The sequence below is a fragment of the Artemia franciscana genome, chromosome 1, assembly GCF_032884065.1.
Source record: "Artemia franciscana chromosome 1, ASM3288406v1, whole genome shotgun sequence".
Taxonomy (NCBI): Eukaryota; Metazoa; Arthropoda; class Branchiopoda; order Anostraca; family Artemiidae; genus Artemia; species Artemia franciscana.
This window is the reverse complement of record NC_088863.1, coordinates 49,289,129-49,301,533: the sequence shown is the minus strand read 5'-3', so window position 1 is coordinate 49,301,533 and position 12,405 is coordinate 49,289,129. Positions and strand designations below refer to the sequence as shown.

General features: G+C 33.4%; 1 protein-coding gene across 2 annotated transcripts in view; it reads right to left on the bottom strand.

Annotated features, from left to right (window-relative positions):
- The window catches only part of LOC136030974 (guanine nucleotide-binding protein-like 1), a 106,244-nt gene that overhangs the window by 41,888 nt on the left and 51,951 nt on the right, over nt 1-12,405 (bottom strand). For both annotated transcript variants that reach the window (XM_065710137.1, XM_065710129.1), the window contains exon 7: nt 1,542-1,714. In XM_065710137.1, coding sequence (XP_065566209.1) covers nt 1,542-1,714 — 173 coding nt within the window. The remainder of the gene's footprint in view (nt 1-1,541; nt 1,715-12,405) is intronic.

Below are 12,405 nucleotides of genomic sequence, written 5' to 3'. Positions count from 1 at the left end.
CACTTGCTTTGAAATCAGCATTTACGGCAGTATTTCCCAAAGATTGACGAGCGAAATGTGAAGTTCGCTTCATTTTTCAAAGAGATGATATGAAGCTCTATTGGTATTTAAAGTGGTTTCACTTATAGTATAGTCTCGTTTCGAATACTTTCGTATATTTAAGTATAGTTTCGAAGCTAAGCACTGAATTCGCAAAATCGTAACTTCAAAATAGAGAAAAGTCACTGAAGAAATTGTATTTTGAAAAAACCAACGTCAGCTCTAGTTCTTAGAGGATCAAGATCTATCTATCCACGCTGGTAAAAAATAAATTATAACTAGTATAAAAAAAAGTTTACCTCTAGGATATCAAAAAATGACGAGTCCTGACAACATTGGAAACTATTAAGTGAACAAAGTAACTAAGTATTTAAGAAAGTTCTTGCATACTTTAAATAGCATCACTCAATTAGAATATACGAGGCGTCAAATCAAGGCTTCTCGAAAACAACCAAAAAAATCGGAATTTAAAATTCGAGATCAACTTTTCCACAACTAATTCCAAAAAATCTGGAAGATGAACAGAATTTTGTTCCTAGATTCTCTGAAAAACAATCAAACGTTCTTCAATAGTACAATATAAAGATGTTCAGAAAAAATTTACTCTTCCAGGTATGATAGTTTGTTTTGACACAATGTACAACGTGGAAAAAAAACGATCGCATCTTTCTTTTTCTGGAAAAGTACTAGAAACTTCGCAAACGGATCAATGGAACGTTTACTGCCTCGTTTCACGGTTCCCATACTCAGAAATGGTTTGGAGTTTGCATCTCTAACCACTTCGGAGCAAAAGACCACTGGTCACAAGACCACGAGAAAAACAGATGCGAAAGCAGTTGTGTTGCTCAGCAATGCTATGACTAAAAATCAAATGTAAATATTTTGGTTTTCCATGCGGACACCTTTTTAACAGGAGAACAAAATACAAAACAAAACATTCTGAGGCAACAGAAAATAGTAAAAGGAAAAACACACTGAGTGAAAAACTTCACAAGTGATACGTACCAATGAAGCAAAACACTCCTCTGTGAAAGAATTACACAGCGTCAATGGGGATTTTCCTAATTTTCATGATTGACCAATAGAGTCTAAAAGTCATCTCAGGAAACCAGAAATTTCATTTAAAAGTTAAGGCTGGATTTAAGCGTGGTGAATGCTTACTACAAGCATTATTAATTTCCAAAGATTAAATACAGCACAAAATAATTACGCATTTGCATTTTCCTAGAAATTTAACTTGTTTTCACGCAACAAATGTAAACTACAATAGCGTAATGCATCCAGTCTGGACCTTAACGATCAATTTGAGAGAAAAACAATATAAGCGAGTCTAATAATTGCACGTACGAGCACTGCCTTTTAATATACAGGAATGAATTATCGTAACCCTTTATATAACTCTCGCGTTTGAAACAACAAGGAGAAATAATCCAGTTTATCTGAAAGGTAGACATAGAGCAAAAGCACAGTTGCGATATGAAAAAATAAAAAACTTGTTTTACCTTTTCCTTCGACAATTTTTTCACATTCTTGATATACACGTAAGGCTCCTTCAGCTGCCATTTTTATGCTTCCCCGTATTTTTGCCCCCTTCATTCGACTTGCTGTAGGGTTTGCCAAATTGTACGCTGGTAAAGATGTAAAATAGACAACAGAAATGCCAGGAAATTCCGAACTAAAAATGTCAAGTGAGTATCTTAGACAAGGAAAGAAACAGAACAACTGTGGTACAGCCGTAGATAAATCAGTGTTAGTACGAAGAAGCAGAAAAATATCGTTCAATAGTTTGATCAGAGTAAAATATGTTTCAGACTCTTTGTGTAAATTTATGTGACAACATTATTTCAAGGATTATTGAAATAATCCATGATGGAAGGTAAAAAGAAACACACTAAACAAGAAGGTATGAAAAGTACATTTGACACCTCAGGAGACAGTTCTAGCCCAAAACGGGAAATGTCGATATTAGCTGCGGACTATAAGCGAAGTCTTGATGTTGTAAAGAAAAAAGGCCATAAGTGGCAGTCAATTAGAAACTCTTATTGCAAAGACCCGTAACGCAGAAAAAGAACATTGGTTACAAACAAGTTAGATGAATATTGGACTGAACTGAAAATTGAAAAGACTCAAAATGAAAAATCTGCAAATGAAAAATGAAAATAAAAACATATACCCATGAAACAATCGAGTTAAAAAGAAAAAAATGAAGATTGCTTCGATCGGATTCTGGGAATAATTCGTCATGGATTAGTAAGGCCATAAGCAAATTTCACAGCCACACAGCATGACAGCACGTGTAAATTTTTGATGGTAGCACTGAATAGAGAACATAATATTTTTGGCACAATAAAAAATGCTGGCAAGCTGAAGGATAATCCATCCCAAGGAAAGAACAGGAGCTTATTTATCAACAATGATGTTCCAGCCAACAGTCATGAAGTACGAAAGCTGCTTTTGGTAAAACGTGATAAATTTTGAAACGTTCGAGGATGTCATGAATGGATACCAAAGGGAATTCCTCCCAACTTGCTTGTGAAAAGACCTGACCGTTCAATTAAAAAACACGCATTTGGTGGTGTCATGCTGGATATGTAAAATCTTACAAATGCCAGAGGAGACGCGCTCCATTTGATGTTACAACGATACAATATTATAATTTAATAGCTGAAGCACCCAGATATTATGAATAAAAAAATAAAATAATTGAAGTGTTTAGTGTTGTTGTGTTTTGAAGCCTATTATTTGTTTTCTTACTTTTTTTCTCTTTTTTTTATCTACACAGAGTTTTTGCACAGTAACGGTGTTGAAAGAGGCAACTAGGAATGACGGTTACGTTCTTTTCTTTTCTTAGTTGCTCCAATTTGTTTTACCTTCTACTCTTGTTTGCAGGGCATGGGGTGGCTCTTGGCATGGGAGCAATATTTGGCAGTGGATAGAGATAATTGTGAAATTCCTTCCTCAAGGTTAAAATAATCTGAGCAAGATTCTCTTTTATTTCATGCAGTTTTTCGAAATATTGTGGTGGATAATGAAGGTACTGGTAGTGTGTGTGATAAATAAAATCAATATTTATTTTTCAATGAACTGGTGAGAAAAATCTAAATACAAGGATGATAGCATTTTGGGATTGCCAGAACTTGAGGACTGCACAGGATGGGATTGAAACTGTTTTATTGGCTTCAGAGGCAAATATTTTAGGCCTATGCGGCAATTTTCTGACGAGTTTTCAATTGAAAGTATTTATCTAAGGATTTTTAATTGAAAAACACATACCAGCTTGCGCATGACTGAATTTTTGTCAACAGATACCGAAATGTCGTTTTAATCCTGTGTTGTTGAATGTTCTTTCCAAAATAATCAGAAGCTTGTAATCAGTTATTTTCGTAATTCATCAGCTAGCCAGATAGATTTTAAAATAACCCTTAATAAATCTTAATGAAATTTAATGTATCTGCAGATCAGATTATAGTAGACAGAAATATTTACGGTATTTGAATGCCCACTATCTCATGGATTAAAATCTATGTGTTTTGTGCCATCCAAAACAACTAATGCACCTTTTTCACTAGTCAATAGTGTTCATTTACGTTATAGCGCCATTTACACATCTGTAATTCCTGGTGATTCATCTGACCCTTGTATAATTATGTCTGATATTTTCCGATAATTCCCCCTATAATGAAAAAGGTCAAATAAAGCTTAGAAATTTTTCGCAGGAAATTTATCAAAATTAAAAAAAAAGAGCGAGTGGAGTAAAGTAATCATTAAAATGAATCCAAACAAATAGAGTTTTACAGCGTATTGAATAAAAAGTTTGATCACTTTTGCCTGTATAGAAATCGAAAAGGATAGAAACTTACTCCAAGAAAACCTTGGATAAATGAATAACTTTAGCGGCTAACAATGAAATAAAATCGTTTATATCAAATGTTATCCCGTAGAATTAAACACAATGTGCTTAAAAAAAAAAATCAGAATCTTCTGGAAAGGCTTTTTAGAAAGTGAAAGAGCTTTTTATGGAAACCTGAAAAACTTGAAATTTGATTTATAAAAAATTGGAAGAAATAAAAAATGGCAACCTGAGGTGGTATTTGCTATTAATGGTAATAAAAACGTTAGAGGACCACAATCTATTGCTAAGACGCTTGGTGATTATTTTACTAGTCTATTGCTTCAGCAGAATTAGTATTGTCTACTTATAGGTCATATAAATAGTATTCCTCTCACACTGAAGAAACGAGCATATTTCTGACCCCAGTTTTACTTTTGCAAAATTTCAAAATATTATCAAGAAAAAAAATATTAATTCATTTGAATATGATGAACTTTCAACTAATCTGCTAGAATGTATTGGATGCGTACTTTTTGAGCCGCTGGTCCATATTTTCAAATTACGTATTTGTTCAGCTATACTTCATAGAAGGCGGAAAATTGCACGCATAATACAATTAAATAAAAAAAAAACAATAAATGTGGCATAAATAATAATTGATCTACTGTAATTTTATCATCATTAATATATATTAACGATCTTCTGTGAAATTTGCAGGAAAATAGTAGTCATGTAATTTTATTTACAGATGGCACTGCTGTGTCTCCTAAAGCAAAAGATTGATTGATAATTTGGTGATGACTGTCAATTCAAGGGATTCATGACTCATGAAATTTATGTTTTCGAGTTTTACGAAAACATAATTTATGATTTTCAGTCTTTCAAAATGGGCTGCTCAAAAATTTCTTGTTGGGAACTTTAAATCAGTGAGCATAGAATTTGTGGAGTTTAAACATATTGTTATTTAGGAGTTTTTCTTGATCCTTTTTGTCATTCCAAAATCATTTGGCGATTTAAAGGTTTAAAAATTCTCTTTAATTTCGAAAGTAATTTACCTATTTTTTTAACGCTATTCATTTGAATTATTCCAAAATTATTTATCTTAATGATTTTCAGGTGCACATAAAACCATAACAGGTACTTCAAAATAAAGCAGTGAGAACACTCGAATTTTTGTTCATATCAGCTAACAAAATTTGAAAACAATTGAAAAATACATATTATTTTCTTTTCTTATACTTGTTGGATTTAAAAGACACAAAATAGTTAATATTTCGATATGGCATTTTTAAATACAAAATCCCGGTTTATTTTTAAGAAAAGTCTGTATTGGTTCCGCCCCATCCTTCGGGTCTTAGGTATTCTAGAACATATCAAAGTATCTTTATTTTATCCGAGAGGCCTAGATTTTCAATTAGATACCAGATAGCATTAATTTCAAACAAATTAAAGCTGCGAGACAAAATTCAAACTTATTCATCAAGAGAATCTCAGTTGAAGTTAAAAAAGGAAACATTAAAGATTGTCTATTGACACGAGAAAGATGTAATGACAGAATACTAAAAAACATTATTCATTTTTTTTCATTTTTGGTTATTTTGAAGTACTAATGTTAGGGTGGCATCCCGCACCGCGGTTGATCAGCAATTCTTTGTTTTAGAATCTGTTTTGTTTGCGTAATCAGGTTGTCTTTCATATGAAATGTACTGGTATATGTTCTGTTACTAATAGATCCAACTTTAAAAGCCCTGCTCTCCGTTGGGGGTTTATGTTTTTTTCCAGCTTTAAGTGAACTAAATAAAATAGTCGAACCAACCTCTAAGCTCATCAGTCAGTCAAGGTAAGCTTCAACTCTTTTACTATGCTCTTCTATTCTACAATTAAGTTGCAAGACATCTTCATATAAAAGGAGCAGATTACATAAACATTTTATGCTATAGATACTTTTGCAAAACTCAACAAAACTTTCTTGAGATTATCAAGTAATAATGGCGTTTTGGGTGGAATGTTTTCGTGTTAGTTTTTGAGCTGTTATCAATGGTGATAGCAGAGAAAGAACTTTAGCACTGAACACCAGCACAAAAATACGAAAGCAAAATTATGAAAAAATTATCCAAATTTAAATCAACATATCGTATTTACTATCATCATATCCAACTTTCTTCAAAGCATATATTAAAAAGTCTGTTTATAAACTTTGCTTTTTTTTCCTTTCCATTGGAAACACCTTTCAACAACTGTGAGTGCTTGAAATATTTTATGTCGATAAGCCACCTACTCTAACCACCTTTCCTCTAGAATAGAGGAGAGAGACTTGGAAAAATCCATCATTCCATGGATTTTTTAATCCAAGTTCTGAGGTGATTTTAAGCTGCTGGAACGGCAGAGTTACTTAGAGCTAAAAAGAAGCACAAATTATGTGAAATTGAAAGTCTAAGTGACATATAGGGGAGGGGGCACTATTCTATGTCAACCTTAACCAACCTTAAGCTGACTTAACAAAACCCTTAAGGTTTATGTTCCCTGTTCCGATTTCCCATGTTAAATTTCTGGAAGCTTCTATTTCTTTGTACTTCACCACAAGATTAAGATAGAGATACCATTCGATAGCGAAGACTGTGTTCTTGAAAATCTCAATCTTAGATTTTTTTTTAGTTTTCCTTATTTTTTTTATCCTTAAAAAACCTTGTAAATACTTTTGAAAAGTAGGGTCTCATTAAAAATCTTGTATATCTTTATTTTCGATCAAAATAAAACAATATACACACCGTTGTATTCAGAACTTCCTGATCTATTTACTTGCGTGGTCAAAATTACAATATTGCTTAAATTTGTCTTAAAAACGCAGTTTAAAGTTCTATAAAAAACAGAAAATTGAGAATATTCAATGAATCCGAGAGGGCGCACAAGTGCTGAATTTGGGTTTATCGTCAGGAGATTCAATGCAGTGGGTGGTTTTGGGGAGAGAACACATATGATTGGGTGTTACTCATCAGAGCTGTAAACTGCCTGTTGATATCTCTGGGTCGTATCTAATATTGTAAAGAAGTTTCTTTACATTGTATCTAATATTGTTCTATGAGAAGATAATGGGTAATAAGAAAGCAGCAGCGTTAAATAAAAGGAGAAAGTTGGGACAGTTCCGAAGGCAAGTTAATTTCCTCCTCTATTGTTTTATAATTATGTACGTAGTATAATTTTATTATTCAGTCTATCCTGTTAAAGGTAAATCCAATGTTAATAATAATTCCTTGCTGTTCATGCTAAAGATTTTTAGAAAAAGCTTCTTATTCGAATAAACATCCCTTATGTTCCAGGATTCGTTCTTTAGAATAGGAACAAAAAGTTAAACTTAGCGTAAAGAGCAAGCTTAAGATAAGGATTTTATTAAACACCAACTTTTGTTTATCTTATATTTTTATGTTGCTCCTTATTTTCAGTTTAAAAAACTACTTTTTTTAATTAATTTCTTGTCATTTTTCCAAATATTGTTAAGGAAATTTGCCACCTCTTTTTCAAGGGGCTTCCTTGGAGCACCCCCCCCCCCCTCGTATTAAAACCCCTATTAGAGAAAGTTCCTACTGTATAAAATTCTCCCCTGTAGAATTTGTGTCCCCTATTCTTTTTTGCTACATTCGAGCATTTTGCACAAGAAAATCTTTTTATGTCACAGACTTGTGTATTTCCATAGAATAAGGCTACTTTCTTAAACGGTTAGAAAAGTTTTGCATAGAACAGTGTTATTCATACGAGAGGATACTCTAATGTACTTACTCTATTGATCATGTGCGTGATTAGTTCGAAAAACTGCTGAGCAATGCCAATGGCAGGCCTAATAAATTATTTTAGATCAATTTAGACCAATTGATAGTTCTTTCAGGCAATTAAATAAAAAAAAAGTTTTTCCAACTGAAAGTAAGGAGCGACATTAAAACTTAAAAAGAACAGAAATTATTCCGTATATGAAAGGGGCTGTTCCCTCCTCAGCGCCCCACTCTTTACGCTAAAGTTTTTTACTGTTTTAAAAAGTAGAGTTGCGAGAAAGAGAACTTGAAAAAAAACTTAAGCGTAAAGAGCTAGGTGTTGAGGAGGGAACAGCTACTTTCATATACGGAATAATTTCTGTTCTTTTTAAGTTTTAATGTCGCTCCTTACTTTCAGTTGGAAAAACTTTTTTTTTATTTAATTGTCTGAAGAGGGGAAAACCCCTTTCATTCACGGAATAGTTTCTGTTCGTTTTAAGTTTTCTTAAAACTTAACCTTACTTGCAGTTAAAAAAAAAATGTTTGTTAATTTAATTCGGAATGTTTTTGCATTAATACATGTTTTGACATGGATACTTTTAAAAAAAGGGGTGGGGGCGGCCTAGTTGCCCTCCAATTGTGGTTACTTAAAAATACAACTAGAACTGTTTTTTTTTTCGAACGTTTTTATTAGTAATAATATACGCAACTTGCGAATTAACTAAATTAACGAACTTCTATTTTGGTATATTTTTCTTACGTATATGAGGAGGCTCGCCCAATCTTCAATACCTTTGTCTTAACACTAAAGCTCGAATTTCATCCCAATTCTTGAATAATAACCCCTGAATCACAAAGACCTCGATATAAATAGTAGAAATTACTAAAAATACTTTAGGTTAAAGAGCAAGTTATTGTGGAGGAGACGAACCCCCTTATATACATAATATTTTCTGTTCGTTTTAAGTTTTAATGCTGCTCCTTAATTCCAGCCGAAAACATTTTTTTTTATCTATTTTTACCTTATTTTTTTAATAATGCTAGAAAATCCTGCCACCCCTCTCTCTTAATGGAAATTTTATTCCCTCATGATACATTCTTCCTTGGAAAGATCCGACCCACCCCAATCCCACTGTGAAAAATTCCCCTGAAAAGACGGCTGTACCCTTTGCAATAACAATTACTATATGTAAACAATCGTCAAAGTTTGTAACTTGCAGCCTCTCCCCCCTGGGCCTGTGGGGGATTGAGTCGTTCCCAAAGACATAGTTATTAGGTTTTTGAATATGCTTAACAAAATGGCTATCTCAAAATTTTGACCCGTTGACTTTGTGAAACCAATGAGCGGGGAAGGGGGTCTAGGGGCCCTCTGATTTTTTCGGTCACTTAAAAAGGGCACTAGAAATTTTTATTTTCTTTAGAATGAGCCCTCTTGCAATATTCTAGGCATATTTGGTCGATACGATCACCCCTGGAAAAACAAAAATAAACATGCACCCGTGATCTGTCTTCTGGCAAAAAATACGAAATTCCACATTTTTGTATATGTGAGCTAGTAACTTCTACAACAGGGTTGTCTGATATGCTGAATCTCATGGTGTGATTTTCGTTAAGATTCTATGATTCTACTTTTTAGGGAGTTTTGTCAGGCTCGGTAACTTTTGATGAGTATAACTAAACTTGATGAAACTTATATATTTGAAATCAGATTCTTTTGATGTAACTATTGGTATCGAAATTCCGTTTCGGTTTTAAGGTTTTAAATTCCGGCTTTAAGGAGTTTCGGTTACCATTGAGCCGGGTCGCTCCTTACTACAGTTTGTTACCACGAACTGTTTGATACTCATTTTGTTTTACAGATATAATAAATGGGACAATATTCCCAAAACTGACATTTCAGTAAAAAGAGGACTATATGGTCAATTAGACAGCGATGGTCAGCAAAAACTAGATCAGATTATAGCCGTGCAACAAGAAGCATCTTTTCATGGTTTAAAGGTCATTGAAGGGCCAGGAAAACTTAGTGAAGATGAAGGATTTAAAGAACTACTTAATGAAAATTACATTGTCACAATAAAAAACAATAATTCTTATAGAAATAAAACATATGCTCTTTTGTTAACCCTGCTGATATGCTTATTTTATCTCGAGTATTAGGTACAGTCTATTTCTACCGATTCTTCTTATAATTATTCTGGTTATAATTATATATATTTCTACACATTCGCCAGACTCTGTTTAACCCGGTTACATAAGAATGATATTGATCACTTCCCAATCTATGTACGAGTATTCATTACAAAATAAAATTACATATGGTAATTCCACGTGTTGCTATAAGGATTTCAGTTTTTCAGGATTAAACTTAGGAGGGACAGTGTCATTTTTCAGAATTAACCCTCTCCCCAAACTCCCCCAAAGGGAGCGGATCTGTTCCCGTTATGCGAATCACGTATCCAAAACTTTTCTTTATTTTTCCCACCAAGTTCCATCCCGATCTCTCCGTTCTAAGCGTTTTCCAAGATTTTTCCAAGACAAAAGCTAATCACGTATCTAGGACTTGTGCTTATTTCCCCCTCCAAGTTTCATCCCGATCCCTCCACTGAAAGCATTTTCCAAGATTTTAGGTCCCCCCAACTCCGCCAAATGTCACCGGATCCGGTCAGATTTGAAATAAGAGCTTTGAGACACGATATCCTTCCAAAAATCAAATTTCATTAAGATCCGATCATTCCTTCGTAAATTAAAAATACCTCATTTTTTTCTATTTTTTCAGAATTAACCCTCCCCCTGAACTCCCCCAAAGAGAGCAGATCCGTTCCCGTTATGCGAATCACATATCTAAGACTTGTTTTTATTTTCCCCGCCAAGTTCCATCCCGATCCCTCCACTCTAAGCGTTTTCCAAGATTTCTCCCCTCCCCCAACTCCCTCCAGTGTCACTGAATCCGGTCAGATTTAAAAGAAGTGCTCTGAGACACGATATCCTTCAAAACATCAAATTTTAATAAGATCCGATCACTCCTTCATAAGTTAAAAATACCTCATTTTGTAGATACCAAGTACTTAGTATCTAGAGTGTCACTTGATAGATACCAAGTGCCATATAAAAGTAGAAAAACAATAAATTTTAAAATGCACTCTATGCATGTCGTCACAGTTTCATAAAAATGGGCATTTTGTGCTAGAGAATTACGGTGCTCATTTGCTCTTCACCCGTCGATAACCAAGCTTTGCAAGACGCAGACGAATATATTACTATTTCTCTGCTGAAGGACATATTGGAACATATGGACATTTCCAATAAGACACTGTAAGTTTAAGAGAAAAAAAATCTCTTGCCATTATCTAACTAAATACCGCTGACGGAAATTTTGTCGTAAATTCTAATCAGAAGAAAACTCTGTGTAAAAATTTCAATCTTCGAAGCTTTAGACAAAAATTAATTTCATTGGTTTATTTAGGCCCGCCTTACATTTTGCTTTTGACCAATAAGGAAAATGGGGTGAAATTTTAAAAAGTTCAATCAGCACTTCCTAGCGGAATTTGTTTGTCTTGAGACAAAGGTATAATAAACCTTAAACATGGCCATAAATTGAAACACAAAATGAAAAAAAATTCTCATTTCGAAACAAAAGAGCCTTTTTCGCTGAATGAAGAGCTTCAAGGCTTTCCTATTAGGCTAAAAGAGTTAAATATTGCTTTAGCTAAATAAGATATGAAAAATGCATGAAATTTATCTCTACTATAAACTAGGGTGAAATGTCACTCATAACCCACCTTCGGGAAAAAGGATGAATCAAAGGGCAACCTACCAAACCCCCAATCGTCAATACCAAGTCCCTGCCCAACTTCTATTTTGCTTTTTATATTCGTTTTGCCTAAGGTATATCCATAAAGATAGTGGATTTTGTGTTGTTTTTTTAATACGCCAGGACTTGTGACATTAGCTTTCATTTTATGAGCATCAAGGCATTTCTGTGAGTGATAATAACCCTAGTCTTATTAATATATAAAAAATCCGAGACATCAGAAAATAAGAGATGCCACAGGTCACTAAAGAGAAAAGAGGAGTATTGTCTCAAAAGAGCATGACAAAGACACAAATTTTCATTTTTATGTTTGTTCTTTTCGCCTTTTCTAAAAAAAAATGAGGGGTGGGGTGTCCTGTGGAAAAGTCTCAGAAATATAGAATTGTTCTTGCAAGGTAGTATTCCAATAAGACAGTAGAAAAATAGCAAATAAGCCGTTTTAAGGTACTAACCCTTATCATCTGTGATGATATTTTTTGCCTTAACCGCTTAAATAAGTATTCTTCCTCATGAGATAAGTAGCACCAGATTTTGGAAACGCACTCAAAGTGATTAGTCAGAAAAGGGTTACCAAAGATAAAAAAGGACTTGTAGTATCCCTTATATTTATAATTTATTTAGTCTATTTCATTTAAAATTTAATTCTTATTTATTATATTATATAAAATTTATTTATTATATAAAAAAATTAACTGTTATCCCCATCTATCTTTAAATTATCAAAATTTTAATTTTCTCAAACAAGATCTTTACTCGTAGTTTTGCAAGTCTTTACTTGGATTTACGGTTTAGACAATTCAGAATATCAGGGTTATTGATTATGAAGGTTATGTCAGTTTCATAACCGATTCTAAGATTTCCCCACAGTTTCCAACAGTTCTCAGTAATTCTTGTAAAAACTACCATGCTGTACGAATTTGAATAGTTTTGGAGAAAACAAACACGATTTTAAAAATAATTCAAAATATTTCTTTCTTATT